Raw genomic sequence first — 23,513 nt, forward strand, 5'->3', positions numbered from 1 at the left:
ATGCATGGAAGGGATAATAACACTGCAAAATCGTTGATCTCGAGTTTGCCATGTGGCGCCTTGAAAGTTACTGTAAAGGTTTTTCATCTCGGTGTGTTTCGACGGCGATAGCAGTTGGCTCAGCAGTCGTCAGGGCTGGTAAGTTTAGCTAATGATATAGTAGGGTGCGGTGTGTGTAAAAAGCAGTACAAGCCACAGGGAGGTGAGTTCCCCTTCACCAACTGTTGGTGGCTTTCAGACTGACCCCTGGGGTCATGTGTGTTTTCGCTAAAAAGCACACGTAGATGTAAAGCAAGTAATAATAGCCCTCGGTCGCAAAAATGTTTTGACCTACGATTCGGCAACTACTAAGTATGCCTTCATGAGAAGTAAAACATTCAAACTGGCATGTCACGTATAAAATAAAGATCAAGTGATAAAGCTTTAGTCACAAAATTTTAAAACAGAGGAACAGTCGGAAGTATTCTAGATGTGTGTGCATGCCGTTTATGATCCACTCCCGTACCCTGAGATGTGATTCGAGGTCCAGGTTGTAGTTGTCTGGGCTTTGGGTAATGGTTCTGGAGTCCTTCCGGTGCTGTAGTTGCGATGAGCTGCAGCTGTCAGGTGACAACTCGGTAGTACGAGACCCGTTATCAGCATGACGCAGCACACCCTCTAGTCCAGGTACACGTCTTGATCCAGTTTGGAAGTCTCTCATAAAGCCATTACTTCCTCTCCTGAGGCAAGCTGGCTTACAACTGTTCTAACTGGCCCTGGAATGCTGAGACCAAAACGGAGTTGACGTCTGAGCTGATACCACACATATTCTATCCGGGACAGATTTTGATATCATGCTGATCATGGGAAGACCTCAGCTTCACATGTCATGTGTGTAATATATTTGTTCTACTGGAAAACAGCACCGCGATACAGTCTCATGAAAGATAGCAGCATGAGGACTGAGGAGTTCTGTGACGTACTGTTGCGCCGTCAGAATTCTTTGAATTCCTGCCACGCCTAACTTGAAGTATCAAGGCATGCCCATTACTTCGCCGCACCAGTGCCAGGATCTACACTGCTGTGCCCCTCCAAAACACGGAAACAATGGCTCACTGCCGTGCTCGTCGACGGCGCTCCTCTGTGTTACATGCTCGTCGTCAAATATATGGCGTCTAGGAAACCTGCTCACTCGATTCTTAGACAGACACATCAAACAAATCGTATTAGTGAGTTTTATTACAATCATAATAGAAACAATACTTAACTTTTGCAACTGCACATATGTGTCGCAAGCAAAGTGCGACATGTGAAATAAACAATCACAAGTTTGTGCTACGTAGACAGCACAAGAGTAGTATCTAGAGTCGATGTTTCTATACAAGTGCCTAACCCGAAGCTGCTTTTCAACTGGGGCGTCGCCAGTGGGTCGCGGCGCTCGTGTCCTTCTCACGTAGGGGCTGCTGCTGTCGCGATGTCGTCCTGGAGAGGGGTCGGTCACCATGCGACAGGCTGACGTCTTCTCACAGCCATATTTCCTCTATCGTTCCCGACTGGCGTGCCGGCGCTTGACTTTACACCGTAACGCTCTGGGGCTGTGCAGAACTGCGATTCATCACTGAACTGAGTGCGACGTCCCTCATCAGCAGCTCACGCTGGCCGGTCATCGCACAACTCCAAACGCAGGCGTTTGAGTTGTGGTTTTAACAGCAGCCCATACATGGGACAGTAACTCCCTAGTGTGGCTACTGCTGCTCTCACACCAACGACGCGGGATGGCACAAAATGTTGCCCCACTGGTCAGAGACTAGCAGTAGCCACATCAGGCACTTACTGTCCCATGCTTGGGCTGCAAACGCCTCCGCTTCTCATCAGGCCAACGACTGTAATACACACAGTTCTTAATATTGAGGTACCTGGGTTACACGTATATTTTATTTTATTGCCTGGAAAATGAAGATATCGTTAATAGTTGCATATATGATTGTCTCTCTTCCCCGTGAACCATGGACCTTGCCGTTGTTGGGGAGGCTTGTGTGCCTCAGCGATACAGATGGCCGTACCGTAGGTGCAACCACAACGGAGGGGTATCTGTTGAGAGGCCAGACAAACGTGTGGTTTCTGAAGAGGGGCAGCAGCCTTTTCAGTAGTTGCAGGGGCAACAGTCTGCATAACTGACTGATCTGTCCGTGTAACACTAATCAAAACGGCCTTGCCGAGCTGGTACTGCGAACGACTGAAAGCAGGGGGAAAGTACAGCCGTAATTTTTCCCGAGGGCATGCAGCTTTACTGTATGGTTAAATGATGATGGCGTCCTCTTGGGTAAAATATTCCAGAGGTAAAATAGTCCCACATTCGGATCTCCTGGTGGGAACTACTCAGGAGGACGTCGTTATCAAGAGAAAGAAAACTGGAGTTCTACGGATCGAATCGTGGAATGACAGATCCCTTAATCGGGCAGGTAGATTAGAAAATTTAAAAACGGAAATGGATAGGTTATGTTAGATATAGTGGGAATCAGTGAAGTTCGGTGGCAGAAGGAACAAGACTTTTGGTCAGGCGAATACAGGGTTATAAATACAAAATCAAATAGGGGTAATGCAGGAGTAGGATTAATAATGAATAAAAAAATAGGAGTGCGGGTAAGCTACTACAAACAGCATAGTGAACGCATTATTGTGGCCAAGATAGACACGAAGCCCATGCCTACTACAGTATATGCCAACTAGCTCTACAGATGACGAAGTAATTGAAGAAATGTATGATGAAATAAAAGAAATTTTTCAGGTACTGAAGGGAGACGAAAATTTAATAGTCATGGGTGACTGGAATTCGACAGTAGGAAAAGGAAGAGAAGGACACGTAGAAGGTGAATATGGATTAGGGCTAAGAAATGAAAGAGGAAGCTGCCTGGTAGAATTTTGCTTAGACCATAACTTAATCATAGCTACCACTTGGTTCAAAAATCATTAAGCAGGTTGTATACATGGAAGCATCCTGGAGATACTAGGAGGTACAGATAGATTATATAATAATAAGACAGAGGTTTAGGAACCAGGTTTCAAATTGAAGACATTTCCAGGGGCAGATGTGGACTCTGACCACAATCTATTGGTTATGAACTGTAGATTAAAACTGAAGAAACTGCAAAAAGGTGGGAATTTAAGGAGATGGGACCTGGAGAAAGTGACTAAACCAGAGGTTGTACAGAGTTTCAGGGTGATCATAAGGTAACATTTGACAGGAATGAGGGAAAGAAAACACTAGAAGAAGAATGGGTAGCTTTGAGGGATGAAGTAGTGAAGGCAGCAGAGGATCAAGTAGGTAAAAAGACGAGGGCTAGCAGAAAACCTTGGGTAATAGAAGAGATACTGAATTTAATTGATGACAGGAGAAAATATAAAAATTTAATAAAGCAGGCAAAAAGGAATACAAACGTCTCAAAAATGAGATCGACAAAATGGCTGAGCAGGGATGGCTAGAGGACAAATGTAAGGATGTAGAGGCTTATCTCACGAGGGGTAAGATAGATACTGCCTACAGGAAAATTAAAGAGACCTTTGGAGAGAAGAGAACTACTTGTATGAATATCAAGAGCTCAGATGGAAATCCAGTTCTAAGGAAAGATGGGAAAGCAGAAAGGTGGAAGGAGTATATAGAGGGTCTATACAAGGGCGATGTACTTGAGGACAATATTATGGAAATGGAAGAGGATGTAGATGAAGATGAAATGGGAGATACGATACTGCGTGAAGAGTTTGACAGAGCACTGAAAGACCTTAGTCGATTTAAGGCCCCGGAAGTAGACAACATTCCATTAGAACTACTGACGGCCTTGGGACAGCCAGTCCTCGTGAGCAAGATGTATGAGAGACGAAATACCCTCTGACTTCAAGAAGAAATAATAATTCCATTCCCAAAGAAAGCAGGTGTTGACAGATGTGAAAATTATCGAACTACCAGTTTAATAAGTCACAGCTGCAAAACACTACCACGAATTCTTTACAGATGAATGGAAAAACTGGTAGAAGCCGACCTCGGGGAACATCAGTTTGGATTCCGTAGAAATATTGGAACACGTGAAGCAATACTGAGATTACGACTTATCTTAGAAGAAAGAGTAAGGAAAGGCAAATATGATTCTAGCATTAATAGAATTAGAGAAAGTTTATGACAATGTTGACTGGAATACTCTCTTTGAAATTCTAAAGGTGGCAGGGGTAAAATACAGAGAGCGAAAGGCTATTTACAATTTGTACAGAAAGCAGTTGCCAGTTATAAGAGTCGAGGGACATGAAAGGGAAGCAGTGGTTGGGAAGGGAGTGAGACAGGATTGTAGCCTCTCCCCGATGTTATTCAATCTGTATATTGAGCAAGCAGTAAAGGAAACAAAAGAAAATTCGGAGTAGGTATTAAAATCCATGGAAAAGAAATAAAAACTTTGAGGTTCACCGATGACATTGTAATTCTGTCAGAGATAGCAAAGGACTTGGAAGAGCAGTTGAACGGAATGGACAGTGTCTTGAAAGGAGGATAAAGATGAACATCAACAAAAGCAAAACGAGGGTAATAGAATGTAACCGAATTAAGTCGGGTGATGCTGAGGGAATTAGATTAGGAAATGAGACACTTTAAGTAGTAAAGGAGTTTTGCTATTTGGGGAGCAAAATAACTGATGATGGTCGAAGTAGAGAAGATTTAAAATTTTGACTGGCAATGGCAAGGCAAGCGTTTCTGAAGGAGAGAAATTTGTTAACATCGAGTATAGATTTAAGTGTCAGGAAGTAGTTTCTAGAAGTATTTGTATGGAGTGTAGCCATATATGGAAGTGAAACATGGACGGTAAATAGTTTGGACAAGAAGGGAACAGAAGCTTTCGAAATGAGGTGCTACAGTAGAATGCTGAAGATTAGATGGGTAGATCACATAACTAATGAGCAGGTAATGAATAGAATTGGGGAGAAGAGGAATTTGTGGCACAACTGGACAAGAAGAAGGGACCGGTTGGTGGGACATGTTCTGAGGCGTCAAGGGATCATAAATTTAGCATTGGAGAGCAGCGTGGATGGTAAAAATCGTATAGGGAGACCAAGAGATGACTGCAGTAAGCAGATTCAGAAGGATGTAGGTTGCAGTACGTACTGGGAGATGGTTCAAATGGCTCTGAGCACTATGGGATTCAACTGCTGTGGTCATTAGTCCCCTAGAACTTAGAACTACTTAAACCTAACTAACCTAAGGACATCACACACATCCATGCCCGAGGCAGGATTCGAACCTGCGACCGTAGCAGTCGCACGGTTCCGGACGGCACGCCTAGAACCGCGAGACCACCGCGGCCGACACGTACTGGGAGATGAAGAAGCTTGCACAGGATAGGTTAACATGGAGAGCTGCGTCAAACCAGTCTCAGCACTGAAGACCACAACAACAACAATGATTGTCTCAGAAATGGTATAATATTAAGAAATAGAATGAGAGCCTTCTATTAATCAGAAGTGGAACATGAGTCTTGGACAGAATTATTTTATAATCAGTATTCACACTGAAACAGCAGATGCAGAAGTTCAATGACACATCGTGGTACAACGCTACTAGTCACAATGATAGTTAAACTGCTCTGATCCAGTCTTGCGTCTAAAAACAAACAGAAATGTTACCGGTATTCTTTACTATTATTACTTTTCGCCGCTTGACACGGGGAACGATAACTTCTAATTACATGGTAAACAGAAGATTTGAAAGAAAGTGTTAGTCTAGCATTATTCAAGTTAATCGTGTACTCCCGAGGGTTTTGCCAACTTGTCTTTTTCGGTTTATGCATTCATATTTCGACACCCGACTCAGATGCTGACATTTGAGCTGTTTGAGTCCTTGCTGCCTGGATGGCCTTCAAGCAACGAGTACACATAGCTCCAAAACAGCACCTGGATCGCCTGTAGAAAAATGATTGCGTAAATATGAAGCAATAACTGGGCAGCACACCCGACAACACCATATTAATGAACTGCGCTGAAAAAGCCTGACAGATAACATTATTATAAGCGTCTGAGTTGTTGCAATATCGCTTTCCTCAATATCACCGCATAGCGTGATTTTCTTATAAGGCTAGCGGTCCTGTTGTCACGTTGAAACGTACAACGAAATTCAAATCCGAAGACAGTTCAGTGAGCGAGGTACAACACTTAGAAATCAAATGACATTTATTACTAAAACCACCGCACAACCAAAACAAACATTGAATATTCCAGAATACCGGTATTTTCAGGCACTTCGAGTGCTTCTGAATCAGAAAACTTTGCAAACGTAAGACATTTCAATAACAACGTAAAGCGGTGGCAACCAGCACACCGCACTGCGTTCGGCGTAACACATCGCGCGTTACCTCTGCTGCACAAACATCGATCCGTTGTTTCAGAAATTCTCATAGGAGCCGACTGCAACACCACGTGAATGATCATCTGTATGACGACGTTGGTGGATCCTCGCGTTCTGGTCCTGTTGTTACATCCGCTTCACTAAGATAAGCGTTGAAAGTAACCTCTTCGTCGAAATTTCGCAATTGTCGAGTGGGTCTTCCGCTTTCTTGAATGTCTCATCGTTGATGTGCGTGTCTGGACTGTAGCAGGGTTTCATACGGAGGACGACATCTCCCCGCTTTTGTCTCCTAGATGTAGTGTCATAATTGTCGACTCCCTGTATGACGTCGGACAAGGAATGAATGATATGATAAAGCCGAAAGTAGCATTCTAGTAGCTTTTCCGATAGCCCTACTTTCCGCATATGCGCTATTATCAAAACCAAGCCTCCTGGGCTGTGTCTCACGGGTCGGTGCTCGGCACTGTAGCGATTTCGGTCCTTTACCTGGGCGCCCAGGGACTGTATGCGAACTAGCGAGCTTGCTTCTTCGGTCGTGAAGATGAAGCATTTCACGTAGGCATCCTGAGTCGCCCCGTTGAAACGGGAACACTATCCATTGTCGTTGCGGCCTGGAGACCATGCAGCGGAAAGAACTCGTTCTGCTGTATGTGAACATCATGGCGGGCTGCACTGTATCCCAGTCTCTCTGTTCGTCATCAGTGTACATCGAGAGCATATCTTCCAGCGTTATCTGAGGCCACACGTTTGTGGATCACAGGCCGTGGCATCCTGTGAGCGATACAGCAACGTGAAATTATCTCTGATACTATTGTCCACTGGAAGATTTTTCAGAGATCGGAGATCGTCACACGAGGTTTTCCGTGTTTCAAAGTGATGCCTTTTACTAGGAAGTTTGCAATATTCCAGAGCTTGAGTGGTCGCCACAACTCTAGTGACACACAGAGGGCAAGACAATCAGTGAGTCCATCGATTCGCGTTTGTCGGCTTCAGGACACTCCGCAGGAGGTTGGTTCCAGTTCGGTGGAATGACGGAATTGGTACCAGATTCCCCAGACGGACCCTTCATGCTAGTCAGCTAGCAGAGAGAAAGGCGGTCCATCACAGTTGTAAATGGTTTGCCAAATAAATACGGCAGGGACTCGTTCATGGTCCACACAATTGCAAGGCCCTGTTTGTCGGTGTTAGAGAATTTCATCTTGGACAGTTATCTGGAAGCGTAAGCTACCACTTTTTCAGCACCTTGCTGAATTTGCACTAGAATTGCACATGCACCAATACGGCTAGTGATAAATTCTTTCTCTGTCTCATTATACCATGTTAGAACTAGAGATGATATTATCGCCTTATTAAGGACGAGGAAACACCTTTTCTGCACCTCATTCCACATACTGCCTTTTGCAGTTGTTATCGCAAGGGACGTGTCTTGGTACAGAAGTCCTTTATGAATCGCCGGTAGTACGACCACGTTTTGAGAAGACTTGTCATAGTATGAATATTCTGGGGAGCTGAAGATCTATGATTGCACTTACATTCTCTAGACTGGAACGGACTCCTACGCAATTACCTGTATGTCCCAAAATTTGTATTTCGTCAAAGAGGTAGTTTTTCAGATCCAGGAGGATATTTGTGGTTTGAACATACCTTTTAACACTGTTGTCAGGTGGCTTAGATGTTCTGCAAATGTTTTCGGAAAAACGACAATGTTATCCAGACAACAAAGACACGTCGTTCATTTATGGCGACGAAGCAGGTTGTCTACCACATATTCCAAGATGACTGGAGAGTTACACAGTCCAAACGGCTAAACGTAAAATACATGGAGGGTGTCAGGAGTTGTGAAGATAGTATTTCACCGGTCAGCCTGCCAGTGACTTGTCTACATGTCCATAGCTGAGAAAGACTTTGCTCCTTTCAAGTAGACCTGGGTGTCATCAGCATGCAGTAATGGGTAGACATCTTCGTTCACGATTCTGTTTAGTTGTCATCAGTCGATGCAGAAACGCCATGTGCCATCCTCCCTCTTCACAGGATCACACGACAGGACCAAGGACTCTGGGTAGGTTCGATGATGTCATTTTGCAGCATCTTCTCTACACCCTCCCGGATTATCTGTTCTTCAGCCAGCTGGATAATTAGTGGATTATCACTCACCGGTGTTGATATTTAGTTTATAGTAAGTTTCTATGGCATCAAACTGCTGAGGTCATCGGTCTCTAGGCTTACACACCACTTAATCTAATTTGAACTAAGTTACGCTAAGGACAACACAAACACCCATGGGCGAGGGAGGAATCGAACCTCCGACAGGGATAGCCGTGCGAACCGTGGCAAGGAGCCCAAGACCACGTGGCTACCCCGTGTGGCCCTGTGTTGACATGGTATTCTACCAAGGGCTGCTTCGTGTGTCGTTTCGCCACTCCTGATTTGAAAGCAACTGAAAATTGATGCAGAGCAGCTATCATTTGCCGACGTTGCTCCTCTGTCAGGCCATATCCTATTGGCAGTTCGACTGTAGCTTTCTTTCCTGTATTGTCTGTTGTGGTAGCGGAGGACAATTCTTTGTTGATGACGCTAAGTTACCCTACCCGACATTTTCGCCTGTCACTACGCACATACATTTAGAGATGAGTTCTGGCTGTTCGCGATGATTAATTATCCTAAGTTCACCTTCTGTCGCGGAACGTGGACTTGTTTATCTGGGGACAATAAGCTTCCAATATTATAGAAAAATAAGCCCCGGTATCAGCTAGGCTGGCCGTTGACGGTGACATCAGACAGATTTAGTGACATGGCTGTGACTGTCGCCCATGGGGGATTTTCACTCAGGTCGACAACACCTTCATAAATGGTAGCCTCTTCCAGTTTTCTTGAAGTCGGCGAGTGACTTCTACCACTGTACGGTGGAGGGAAATGACTGTGGGGTTACTTGGATGGAAATCATTCAGGGTACGGCAGGGGACGTTGTCCAACACGTTGACTATAATCGCCTGCAATCGACTGGAATAGATAGGACTGGCAGAATAATACTCGTCAAACACACGTCTCTCTATCTGCAGTAGCGGACGACGTGTCCAAGATGCCCACAGTGAATACATATCAGCCTGTTGTTATATGTGCTGCAAATCCCTGTTCTTTAGTGGGGGAGTTGTACCTGCGTTGGTCGACGCTGGGTTGTCGTTTGACGGCACGCTCTGCTACTAGCGGAGATTGGTGTCACAGAACGATACACTTCTCCTTCAACATTCTATGTTACCTCCTGACGACTGGTGTCAACGTTCGTGACTGTTATCTCTCGCGTACTCGGTCCGACATTTCTGGCGGCCATACACTGTTTGTATCTCTTCCCTTACTATCTGGAGTCTGAGAGAGATGAGCTCATGGTAGTCCTCCACAACTGCCATAGTGACCACATTCGGCTGTCCGTAATACCTCGTTCATGGGAATGTCTTCTGCTACATATCTGCGATTCGCTGGCACCACTCGATGAATTCCCCTGTCGTCGTGCCGTACTTCACCGGGAAAGCTTGGTAGACATCTTCTGCGACTACTTCCATCCTGTGTGAAATTTTGTCGACTTCTTTCGTACTCGGATTCACGACGAAGCATAGGGCCGAACCACTGTGCATGTAAGACTGTGTCATTTGCACATGATGCTGCGCCCTGTTCTTCAACTGTTCTTCCGTTAAGCGGACTTGTTGCTCTCTTCATTGTTCTCGAACCACTGTTGGGCTGTGCCATCCAAGCTGAAGTATACGTTTGGTAAACAAATCAGGTCATTCCACCTGTCATATTTGTCATTTCGTAGGGTGCTGCCGAGTATCCGCGGAAAACACCGCTGGATGCCTGATGTGAAACTGACTTGCTAACCGCTATGCCTCACTGTGCGGGCCATAGCTCGGGGCAATATCTTTGTAAAGTACAGTTACGTTGCGTTGTACGAGGATGGTTGGATAACTGAGAGTGTATGAAACGTACCCATACTGAGTGCGCCGATCGTGAGGGGGTCGCCGAAGTTGAGCTGCGCGGAGCCCAGGCTGAGGACCTCCAGAGCAAAGCGCTGCGGTCTCCAGTGCACGTGACACTCCCTCTGCACGCGCTCTGACTCCAGCCGCAGCAGCGCCGTCACGTTACCTGCCAACAGGACAGTCCTGACTGCACGAGCGGCCGGGGCTACAGCGAACGAGCGAAAATACGGCCAGGGAGTCTGGGTACACCTGTGGTGTGAGCGTAGCGTGCTACGGGTGCAGCCAACATCAAACGGAAATGGTGACGTCACTTCACCGTCATGTTGCTCGTTTGCACTCACAAGAAAATATCACCAACTTAAAATCATATTTTAATGATGATAAAGCACACTAGCAAGTTACCAACCCCAGCAGTCGCTGTCACGTAAAAAATAATTGTAACAGCACGAAGTTATGACCTTCTGAAAGTACAGCTTTTAATTTTTCATGCGCAAAGTTAGTTTGAGACGCGCTCAACCACACTGCTGCCGCCCGAACGCGAAGTACTGTGCAACGGAACGAGTAAGAGATTTGTGCAATACTACAGTGGTCAAAATAAATGTTGCATCTGACTTTACTGTCAATAGTTGACACAATATGTAATAAAGCTGATTTTTTCTGCCGTTACAGTCAACTAAGAAAACAAAAATAACGAAAATAAACACATTTACATTTGGCAGACACAAACAAAAACAAAACCTTCCAAAAGGCTCCAGCACAAACACGACAATTTTTTCTGTCGCCTTGTAGACACATTGGTTATGAACCCAACTCCTTCCTCGCAACTGGAGACATTTTTGAACGCGGCTACGCATTCGCTTTACCAAATTGTCGAGATAGGCCTGTCAATATTGCCCGGTTCATCCACAACGGCCTCTATGAGGCCCTTGAGGTCCTGGTGGGTCACAACGATTGTAAACAGCTCGATTTATATTTGCACCGAAGCAATCTCAATGCATCTACGATCTGGAGGATATGGAGTCCATTCCGTCCTACTGATTCTGTGTTTCAATAGGGAGGTGTCCACAATATTCTGACGATGGGGACGTGCACTGCCGTCCATGAGAATGAATCCCGCTCCAATACGTTCACACCATGGAGCCACAACCCGTGCGAGGATGTCGTCCCGATACTTCACACCAGTCAATCTCCCAGGTATTGACACAAGAGGAATACTGCAGCCATACGTGGTTCCACCCCAAAACACGACTGAACCGCCTTGATAAGGGTGCCGGTCTATGATACAGTTAGAGTGTAAAGCTTGTCCTCGTTGCTCTCACACATGAGTATCGGTAGTGTCAGGATGGGTCTCATCAGGAAAGAGCGTTGTGTCCCACTGCTGCCTAGTCCACAAAGACTGGTTTCGTGCCGATGCAACACGAGCCGCTCTCCGAACCCGATGTAGAGGAGAGGCCTTGAGAGACCTTCTGGCACGTAGTCCCTGCTCCTGGAGCCTATTCACATCGTTTCTGTTGACACCTGCACTCCTGCAGCTGTTTGGAGACGTATCGCATTGGGTTGAGGGTAACTACCTGCTGTCATACGCAGATATCGCTCCTGTACACCTAGTGTTTTTCTTCCGTGGCCACTTCTGTGATGATCCTCAACTGTTTCTGTCGCTAGAAACTTGTTCCATTGTTCCATTGACTCACAGTGACATTCCATGCCCCTATTACAATAAGTATACGTTACTGTTTACGTTATTGTTTTCAGAACCATCCTATTGCAACCCAACTCTCGAAATTAAGCCGTGCGTGGCTCGTGTTCATGCCATTTATTGTTTGTCATCTTCTCTTTACAGGACTGCCGCCTCGTTTTCTTATTCGATTTACTGGCGCCACTAAGTTCCTTCCTTCAGTGGTAGCAGCAGCGCTTATTGATAATAGGGCTGACGTATTATCTTTTAAGCGACCGCTAGTATTGCCGGCTCGTCGTGTGTCGGGGTTCAGCGCCAGTGAGGTCCGGACAGCCAGTACTCGCCGATCGCTGGCCACACACATGGACTGTCCGGCGGAAGGAGTCTGGAGCGGGAACCACCGATGGTTGGTCGTTCCTTTGGTCGTCTCATTGGGCGACGTGTATTTGGTCTGTTGACCGTTTCTGGGCCTCGACAGTTGGTCATCTTGCCGGACGTGGGTCGGTTCCTTCCTCCTGCGGTAATGTCGTCGTCGATGGTCAAGAGTTATCTCTGCATGGGTGGGTCAGAGCCAGTGTGCCCGGGTCGCCGTGTCTCCGAGTTCCGAACAGATACCGAGTTGAGTCGGGTTGGAGCTGCAGTCAGCTACGGACAGCCAAGACTCGCCCGACCTTCGCCGACACCCATAACTTGAATGGGGACGGCCTTGGTTGGTCGTACGGTCGGTCGTCTCATCGGACGAGGTGCATTCGCTTGCCGACCACTTATGGAAACTCTGTGTGTCGTGATTTCTCCTTGTCGTTCCACAGTGATTGATTTTAGGATTGTTGGAGTTCTTGTGTAAGTGTTTTCGTGGAACTGTGACTGGCTTGTATAATTTCGACTGAGCAGATATGTTAATGCTGTCTGCGTACTGGAGTAGGCAGTCGGTCGGTTGGGCCAGAGCAACGAGTGTCTGTTTCCTCGCCGTGCTGATGCTGTCCGGCACGGCGTGTAGTTCGACAGCCCTTTGTGTTTGTTCATATTTTTGAGTGGTTATTGTGCCTTGTCTGTATTTAGACGCCAATATTTGTAGACGTAGCGCTGCTGGTATCTTCGTCCTCGCTAACATTTTCCGTTGTCATGCCGTTGGTCGGCTGGAAGGGAATTGATTAGGTTGTTGGTCGGTCCTTCAGCCGTTCCTGGGTTGGGTTGCCATCTGATTACTTATTCTTGGCTGCCTATCTCATCTAACCTTATGTTAGAGTTACCTCGTCAGGCCGACCCTTCGAGCAGTTCTGGGCACCACCGTTCGGTTCTTTTTGATTGTAATTTTCTTTTGTCACAACTACTGTGCCAGGCCTTTAGCCGTGCATTAATTTTGTCTGTTCTATGTTCAGTATATGGCCTTCAGCCGCACCTTATGTGAAGTATTTTAAGATTAGGCCTTCAGACGTATTTTATTTAAAATTCGAATTTGCTCTGTATTTAGGCCTTCAACCGTGTTTGTTGTAAAATCTGGGGCTTTCAGCCGTAATGTAAAAAATTCCTGTCCGTAAGGTTTCTCTTTAATTATCTTGAATTCTGAAAATAGCCTTCAGCCGTACTGTGTAAATGCTGATCTTAAGGTTTGTCTTTAATTATTTTGAATAATTGTTCCGGCCTTAATCCGTCAAGATATTTCAAGTTTTCTTAAGATGGCTTTCTGTTGAACTCTGTAAATGATTGTCTTTAAAGGTTGCCTTTTGTTATGTTGAAAAATTATTGGGCCTTCAGCCGAGGAATTAATTTAAATTTTTCTTAACATGGCTTTTAGCCGAGATTTGTAAGTGCTTGCCTTTTAAAGCATTTCCTTAACTGATCTGAAATATTATTTGGGCCTTTAACAGAGAAGATATTTTAATTTTACTTAAGTAAGGCCTTCAGTCGTTTGTCTAAATTCTGGTGCCTTAAAAGAAATTATTTACGGATATTTTAATTTTATTTAACCAAGGCCTTCAGCCGTTTCTCTAAATCCTTGTGTTTTAAACTTTATTATTGAGAAGTTACTTGTTGTTTTAAAGAAAAAAAACCGTGCACTGGTTTTCGAGAAATAAAGTTGTGTGTTCTTGAGTGACTAACAGTAACTGATCTTGGCCCATTTCCACAACCTACCACTGCCAATCCAGATTTCAGAAATGACACACAGCACAAGTGCTGCAATGTCTGCAGGTGACACGGTTGCCACAGACTGCACATACTGCACCCTCAGCATGGAAACAAACACTGTTTCTGCAAGAATAACGATACAAACAAACCGATATATTGGTATCATAACATATTTCTGGTTCACAACATTCAGTATTAAAGTTTCGGCAATATCCAACATTTATTCTGACCATTGTATTTTGGCACTGGTAATATGCTTTTTTAATTATGTCAAAGTGATTGGATTCTAGCCTGTAGCTGGTGCCAGAGATTTATTTGCTCTGAACATGTTTGTGTTGTAACTCACAAATGCAGTGTAAATGAATGAAACAGACGACTGTGTCATTAAAGAAGTGGGATAGCGCTACTGAATGATTAACATCGTTGTTGTGCTCTATTTTCTGTTTGGGTTTTAAAGGTGACGCTGTTAAAGTGAAGTACATTTGCAGAAGATGCTTCAACGTGTTTGGCACAATTAAATTATAAATCGGAAATCGTTAACTTCATTTGATAATAATTCTAAAGTTGCTGACGTTTATCCATTTCGATTTTGTAGCTTGTACTGAGTGGTCAGGAACAATCTGGAAAGTTTGTTAAGGTGCTGTAGGGCAGGTCGTGCTGCAAAATAACGGTTAAGAAAAAAATTCTATACGATACGCTGTTTCTGAGTTGATTAGCATCGCATTTAGCCAACCAGGCCGTTTCACGTGCAGATTCAAGCGGCCCGCCAGAGACGGTGTCTCCAAACCTGTTCCTGGTTTGATTTCCTCAGACAGAACAAGAGACCGATACAGAAACTGGACGTGGGGCGGTAGCAAAGATGGGACACGAGCCAAAGGCTGAGCAGTATCTTGCGCATGTCATCTGTGCTATGAGAACAACTGACACTAATTGTATCTGTCTGGCCGCTTGAATTTTATCGTGCAATGGCCTGATCGGCTAACTTCAATGCCAATTAACTCGGAAACGATTGCAACCTGAGTCAACGAAGCGGAAAAACTGACCGAGTAGCAGTGTAATGGAGTGTAATACATCAAATGACATTGAAAACAGTATAAATATTAGAAGGCATAACATTTCAGCCCGCAAAATGTCAGTGCAAGACCATGGTTAAAATAATAGTGAACATATACTCGTAGGTTTGTGGGGTTTGCTGAATAAGTTCTCATATTACGTACGATTTTTCACGTAAAATAACGTGTTCTCAAACAATATTTCAAAACACCTTGGCAAAATGAGTTCACCTTCTCCCTACTCCTCCCAAGCCTTCAATATCACGCGAATAGGAGGCCTCGAGTTGTCACTCTAAAGTAGACCTACTTCCTGCTCGGGCATTAGGCGGCTGCAGTGAGGAGGAGTGAATGACATACAACCGGTATGCGTGAAAGTCTGAAAGCTGTACTCCTAGAAGATCCTATTTGCTTATGGTAGGGTCATGGCTCATATTTTCGGGCGGTATCCGTTACTAGGGCTGGTATCAAGTATGCGTGTGTGTGTTTCTTTTCTCTTTAAAATATGAATTCAAGTTGATGACGTACCCTCGTAAGGCTGGAACTAAAATATTGCATGTATGCCTTGGTTTTACAAATTTATCAGCAACAGGGATAGTGAATAATCGTTGCTGCTATTGATGAAAACAGAGAGATGGCAAAGCAGGAAAAATTACATTACATTGTTAAGTAACACAAAGCTCACAAAGCTCTGTTTATAATCATACTAAAAGCATGACATTTACGTGTTGACAAATATCGAGACGCAGAGTAACAAATAGATAAGGTTGTAGGGCTGATTTACAAGTGTGCACGGATATATGTTTATAGAAAAGTGCTAGACAAATTCCGTTGTGTGCTAGTGTGCTGCAGTCTGTGATTGAATCTCTACACGTTTCTAGCAATTTTCATCTGCAGATAAGATTTGTACATGGCAGTCTGAGTCATTTTTCCCACATTACACAGATTTCCAAACTGTATTGATTTATACTAATCATAATAAGTAACTGACCTGCTCTAACGTGGCGGATGTGAATGTGCGATTGAAACTTTAGTTTCCGTATATGAGTAGATGAAAGAGGATAGGACGTGTAGTAAAACAGTGAGGTTCATTCATAATTAGATTTTTTCGGAGCATTTTCACTTTGGGGGAAGAAATCCATATTGTAATACACCCGCAGTAGAATTTGTTAAAAAAGACATTCGGGAATGCCATCTAAAGCAGTACAAAACATTAAAAAAGTTTTGGTGCCAATTCATTATTTTCCTATGACGAAGACGTCACAGACATATCGGTTGTGGCACTTGTCGCAAACAAGTTAAATACTTTGCACTGGTTTCTTTAAAGCCTCAAATCACACTCATCAGATGGCAATTAGTAAGAAGCGTATGGAACGTGTGTGCCAAATCCATGGTATATTTGAACGGAATATGTCTGCACTAGTGACACAATGACACAGACAATCTGCAAAACACTTAAGCTCAAACATTACGCAACCCGAGCGGTTCTAGGCGCTTCAGTCTGGAACCGCGCGACGGCTACGGTCGCAGTTTCGAGTCCTGCCTCGGGCATGGATGTGTCTGATGTCCTTAGGTTAGTTAGGTTTAAGTAGTTCTAGTTCTAGGGGGCTGATGACCTCAGAAATTAAGTCCCACAGTGCTCAGAGCCATTTGAACCATTTGAACCATTACACCACACCATAGTAACATCACTTTGGAGACAACAAATGTTGGAGAAAAAAATTCTGCTCTGTACATCTGAATGCTTACTGTGTAGATGATGCACCTATAGTCTGTCTCGATGTTGAGACAATGTGTGGTGGGTTTTGCTGCTATGGGGCCCGCCCCTGGGGTTTTGCTGCTCCGTGATTAAATTTCGCGTGCCTCCAAAAATCCTCGCTTCCTGCCTTTTCAGACTCAGTCAACCCTTTTCATAATCTAATTCACGCTTGTCTTCTTATTTTCATATATCATGCTTACTCACACATCTTTATGATGTGAATAGTCTTAAAACCAGAGCCTTATATGGGCACCAGTCATGCGAAACAGATGTGAAACATTGGCGTTGGTATTTTACTTATTCTTTACGTATTTATTACAAAGTTCGTTCCTCAGCGATACTACTATGGGTGTTTAAAGTTGCTCTATAGGATACGTCTGGCCCATCTCCGTAAGAGTTCGGACCTGGTGCGCATCTCGACTGAATAGATTATTGGCTGTCTTGCCTTATATTTATGTATTGAGTTTCGTTGTCTTGTTTAATTAATTCTTTTGGAGGCACATTACAATTTAAGTGTTTTGCGCCCGCAGAAACTTGCCGGTCTGGGCGGTGTATCCCTCCTCCCCCCTCCCCCCGTCCCGTCCTAGAACCGGCGCTGGCTGCTACAATCCACTTATAACAATCAAGAACCAAAGCGAGCAGTGCTTACCGAAGAGGAACTTGCACTTGCCGGATCCCACAACAAAGACCTCGATGAACTTGCCAAGCATATCGTAGTCGCTCTCGAACAGGATGTGCGGCGCTTCTCCCACCAGCGAGAGCTTGTCGGTCTCCACGTCGGCTCTGGAACAGCATGGACCACGGCTCCATCCTTATTACGTAGGCGGGATTTCGGACACAAATCCTGCTTTTTTTCCTTACACAGAGAAGCAATATTAAGCAGAATTCATTCTATTAATTTTCCTAAAGAAAACATATGGAATTGGTCGATCTTCTTTCTGTCCAATCGCCCATCCTTTGACGTAATGAACAACACCAATTCTATTCTGCTACAGGAGTGACACACTGCTCCATCCTCTCTCCGCTTCTATGTACTTCACACTGTTGACATGACGAGGCCACCACCTGCTGCCATTTGCTGCGTTACGACGATAACACTGGTTTTCTAGCCCTTGACCCAAACCTTAAAGAAATCTCACCAATACTTTTATCTCTACCTCAATCCATTTAAATATTGGCGCAACCATTGGCTCCTCTAACAAACTTCTCAGAAGACCAGGCAATAGTTACAGCAGGAAATACTTACAGCTTTTGTTTTCATGACCTTTCCCTAACTGTTCATGGCCGTCCCATCCAATTAATTAACGTCCTAAAATTACCTCAGACTAATTTTCGACTAAAAATTAAGGTCAAATTTCCACCTACTAACCATTTATTGGTAAGTGCACAGTGCACTAAAACTACTAAAACCAACAAACGGCCAACTATTAGGATTGCGTTTGTCCATCAACCACCACATTTATGAAGGCTTCATGTGCCCCGTCCTCTGCTAGTCCAGTATAACCTGGATGTCCTCTCAACCAATGTTCTGTCACTCTTTTCAAATCCTTGAACGCCATGCACACCACCTCACTTTACACAGCCGCTTACCCTCTCCTCTTCTACTAGCTCCCCTCTTTTACCTGCTCATACTTTCCCCTCCCGCATCATGCACAATGGACACCTCTGTGTGCCCTATACAGTGACTTAACAAATGTCATGGGATATGTATTATGGCATAAAGTGAAGCGCCGGCACGCCAGTCGGGAACGACAGGGAAGAGAAGGCTGTGAGAAGAAGTCAGCCGATCGCAAGCGACCGCCTTCCATACCAGGACAACAACACACCTGCTGCCCCGCGTCCGAATGGTGGCCCATGTCATCAGTGCAGTGTATTCAAAGCCTGCTGCAGGCATTAGCAAATCTAGCAAGCAAACAGTTTCTTCAGTGCTACGCCATTTCAATTGCACCTTAGTGGAAAACGTCTGACATTTCAGTTGGAAACTGGTGCCTCTGTTGCATTACTGAATTGTAACACATATGAACTGTTACGCTCCCACACCTGTCTAAAACTAGCACGCACCTAACGGCTTATAATGGCCGAGACATTCCCGTTCTCGGAAAATGTACTTTGTCTGACATGTATCGTTGTCATACGCGAACTGTGACTTTCATTGTCTACAATCACGCGATTGTGAGAAGGTATTTGTCCTTGATTCGTTTGTTTGTCTTTCAGATTCAGGATAGTTCAGATGGCTCTAAGTATGCGACTTAATATCTGAGGGCATCAGTCCCCTAGATTTAGAACTACTTAAACGTAAATAACCTAAGGACATCACATACATCCATGCCTGAGACAGGATTAGAATCTGCAACCGCAACAGCAGCGCGGTTCCAGACTGAAGCGCCTAGAACCGCTCGGCGACAGTTGCCGGCCAGATTCAGGACAATGTAACTAGCTTGCTGAAAGAATTCCCTGAACTATTTTCTGAAGGTTTAGGCAAGGTTAACAACTTTTTGTACATACTACTCTGAAAGGCAATGCTCAGCCGAAATTATGCCGGGCCAGGCCTGTTCCCATTTCATTAGGGGACGGAGTTGCTGCTGAACTTAAAGAATTGCAAGATGGCGGAACCATTGCGCTCATACAAGCTAGTCAGTGAGCAAGTCCACTGCATTAAGTCTACAGTCAACCCGCAAACTGTGATTGATACTTATCCATTGCCACGTCCAGAAGACCTAATGGACAAATTAGGCGCTGGTCGCTACTTCTCAAAAATTGATTTGCGCGACGCATACCTTCAAATACCACTAGCTGCACAATCTGAAACCTCGTTTGTTGTGAATACTCATTTGGGCTTGTTTAAATATTTGCGTTTGCCTTTTGGCAGTGCTTCCGCAATCACCATTTCCAATTGTATTTGGAAAAGCTGACTGCTCAAGTACCAAACTGTTCAAACTATTTAGACAATATTGTCGTAGCAGGTCGTACAGCCGAATAACACACTGCTAATTTGCGTCCATTGTTTTGTGTTCTCTGTAGCAGGACTAAGGTGTAGACTGGACAAGTGTGATTTTTTTAAACCTGAGTGGCAGTATCTTTGTCATGTCATCAATAATCAAGGTGTACATCCTCTTCGGTCAAGTTTGTTAGCCATACGTGGTTTGCCAGTTTTTCGCAATGTCACAGAATGACAGTCTTAGGGAAAATGAACCACTATCTTCCGTTTATACCGATTGCTGCACAAATTGCAGCTCCATTGCATCGCTTGCGTCGCAACAACGTGCTCTTTGTTTGGACAGATGAGTGCCAAGAAGCTTTTCAAAAACTTAAAGATGCATTGCTGAGCGATCGATGCTTGGTTCGCCGGCCGGTGTGGCCGAGCGGTTCCAGGCGCTACAGTCTGGAACCGCGCTGCTGCTACGGTCGTAGGTTAGAATCCTGCCTCGGGCATGGATGTGTGTGATGTCCTTTAGGTTGATTAGGTTTAAGTAGTTCAAAGTTCTAGGGGGCTGATGACGTCAGAAGTTAAGTCCCACAGTGCTCAGAGCCATGTTTTTGATGCTTGGTTCACTTTGATCCTGATAAAGTTGACGCTTCCTCTTACGGAATCGGTGCAGTGCTTTGGTGATAAAGACTGGTCGATTGCTTTCGCATCAAAAGTGTTGTCCAAAATCAGTGTGACTATTCTCAAATAGGGAATGAGGTATTGGTTATTGTGTATGGTGTCAGCAAATTCCACTACTGTTTGTATGGAAGAAAATTCTTCTTAGTAACGGATCACAAGTCGTTGCGGTCCTTGTTTCATCCGATGAAGCTGATTCCTGTACGAACTGCTCAAAAATTGCAAAGATAGGCTTTTTTGCTGTCTCAGTACCAGTATGAGATCGTGTATCGCCCGGCTGCTCAACCTGGTAATGCGGACGCACTTTCACGTCTTCCGTTTGGCCTTGATAGAGACTTCGACGCTTCTGCTGCTGCATCTTGTTGTCCCATCGATGCTCAGGATTTTGAATTACTTCAATCCTTTCCTCTCAACTATAGCGAAACTGCACAGGCCACGGAAGCTTATTCAGATTTGAACATTTCGCTAAAATACATTCGCATATCTTGGCCTCCCTCATTGCTTAGCATAAAGAACTCTGCTGCGCGTCGATACTTTGCACGTCGGCACAGCCTCGCTGTACAGCACAGTGTGATTCTTGTTCAGAATAACAGTGGACATTCACTTGCGTTGATACCCATAGCTTTGCAAAAATAGGTGTCCAAGTTACTTCACCAAGGACACTGTGGGATTGTTTAAACAAAACAGTTAGCGCGTCGACTCTGTACTTCGCAGGGTATGGACACCCAAATGGAACGGATGACGTGAAAGTGTCAAGCATGTGCGGAAAGTAAGTCCGCTCTGCCATAAAAATTCTCTGCTTTGCCTAAGTCGCTATCACCATGGAACAGGGAATCAGCGATCATAAAGCGGTTACTGCATCGATGATTTCAGCCGTAAATAGAAATATTAAAAAAGGTAGGAAGATTTTTCTGTTTAGCAAAAGTGACAAAAAGCAGATTACAGAGTACCTGACGGCTCAACACAAAAGTTTTGTCTCAAGTGCAGATAGTGTTGAGGATCAGTGGACAAAGTTCAAAACCATGGTACAATATGCGTTAGATGAGTATGTGCCAAGCAAGATCGTAAGAGATGGGAAAGAGCCACCGTGGTACAACAACCGAGTTAGAAAACTGCTGCGGAAGCAAAGGGAACTTCAAAGCAAACATAAACATAGCCAAAGCCTTGCAGCAAACAAAAATTACGCGAAGCGAAATGTAGTGTGAGGAGGGCTATGCGAGAGGCTTTCAATGAATTCGAAAGTAAAGTTCTATGTACTGACTTGGCAGAAAATCCTAAGAAATTTTGGTCCTATGTCCAAGCGGTAGGTGGATCAAAACAAAATGTCCAGACACTCTGTGACCAGAATGGTACTGAAACAGAGGATGACAGACTAAAGGCCGAAATACTAAATGTCTTCTTCCAAAGCTGTTTCACAGAGGAAGACTGCACTGTGCTTCCTTCTCTAGATTGGCGCACAGTTGACAAAATGGTAGATATCGAAGTAGACGACAGAGGGATAGAGAAACAATTAAAATCGCTCAAAAGAGGAAAGGCCGCTGGTCCTGATGGGATACCAGTTCGATTTTACACAGAGTACGCGAAGGAACTTGCCCCCCTTCTTGCAGCGGTGTACCGTAGGTCTCTAGAAGAGCGAAGCGTTCCAAAGGATTGGAAAAGGGCACAGGTCATCCCCGTTTTCAAGAAGGGACGTCGAACACATGTGCAGAACTATAGACCTATATCTCTAACGTCGATCAGGTGTAGAATTTTGGAACACGTATTATGTTCGAGAATAATGTCTTTTCTGGAGACTAGGAATCTACTCTGTAGGAATCAGCATGGGTTTCGAAAAAGACGGTCGTGTGAAACCCAGCTCGCGCTATTCGTCCACGAGACTCAGAGGGCCTTAGACACGGGTTCACAGGTAGATGCCGTGTTTCTTGACTTCCGCAAGGCTTTTGACACAGTTCCCCACAGTCGTTTAATGAACAAAGTAAGAGCATACGGACTATCAGATCAATTGTGTGATTGGATTGAGGAGTTCCTAGATAACAGAACGCAGCATGTCATTCTCAATGGAGAGAAGTCTTCCGAAGTAAGAGTGATTTCAGGTGTGCCGCAGGGGAGTGTCATAGGACCGTTGCTATTCACAATATACATAAATGACCTGGTGGATGACATCGGAAGTTCACTGAGGCTTTTTGCAGATGATGCTGTGGTGTATCGAGAGGTTGCAACAATGGAAAATTGTACTGAAATGCAGGAGGATCTGCAGCGAATAGACGCATGGTACACGGAATGGCAATTGAATCTCAATGTAGACAAGTGTAATGTGATGCGAATACATAGAAAGATAGGTCCCTTATCATTTAGCTACAAAATAGCAGGTCAGCAACTGGAAGCAGTTAATTCCATAAATTATCTGGGAGTACGCATTAGGAGTGATTTAAAATGGAATGATCATATAAAGTTGATCGTCGATAAAGCAGATGCCAGACTGAGATTCATTGGAAGAATCCTAAGGAAATGCAATCCGGCAACAAAGGAAGTAGGTTACAGTAAGTTTGTTCGCCCACTGCTTGAATACTGCTCAGCAGTGTGGGATCCGCACCAGGTAGGGTTGATAGAAGAGATAGAGAACATCCAACGGAGAGCAGCGCGCTTCGTTACAGGATCATTTAGTAATTGCGAAAGCGTTACGGAGATGATAGATAAACTCCGGTGGAAGACTCTGCAGGAGAGACGCTCAGTAGCTCGGTACGGGCTTTTGTTAAAGTTTCGAGAACATACCTTCACCGAAGAGTCAAGCAGTATATTGCTCCCTCCTACGTATATCTCGCGAAGAGACCATGAGGATAAAATCAGAGAGATTAGAGCCCACACAGAAGCATACCGACAATCCTTCTTTCCACGTACAATACGAGACTGGAATAGAAGGGAGAACCGATAGAGATACTCAGGGTACCCTCCGCCACACACCGTCAGGTGGCT

The 23,513-nt window shown here is 44.7% G+C and overlaps 1 protein-coding gene across 2 annotated transcripts in view; it reads right to left on the reverse strand.

Moving 5' to 3' along the window:
- LOC126285294 (uncharacterized) overlaps positions 1-23,513 on the reverse strand; it is a 69,241-nt gene that overhangs the window by 3,101 nt on the left and 42,627 nt on the right. For both annotated transcript variants that reach the window (XM_049984583.1, XM_049984582.1), the window contains 2 exons: positions 17,586-17,719; positions 10,337-10,492 (listed from right to left, as the gene is read on the reverse strand). In XM_049984583.1, coding sequence (XP_049840540.1) covers positions 10,337-10,492; positions 17,586-17,719 — 290 coding nt within the window. The remainder of the gene's footprint in view (positions 1-10,336; positions 10,493-17,585; positions 17,720-23,513) is intronic.

The sequence above is a fragment of the Schistocerca gregaria genome, chromosome 8 (genome assembly GCF_023897955.1).
Source record: "Schistocerca gregaria isolate iqSchGreg1 chromosome 8, iqSchGreg1.2, whole genome shotgun sequence".
Taxonomy (NCBI): domain Eukaryota; kingdom Metazoa; phylum Arthropoda; class Insecta; order Orthoptera; family Acrididae; genus Schistocerca; species Schistocerca gregaria.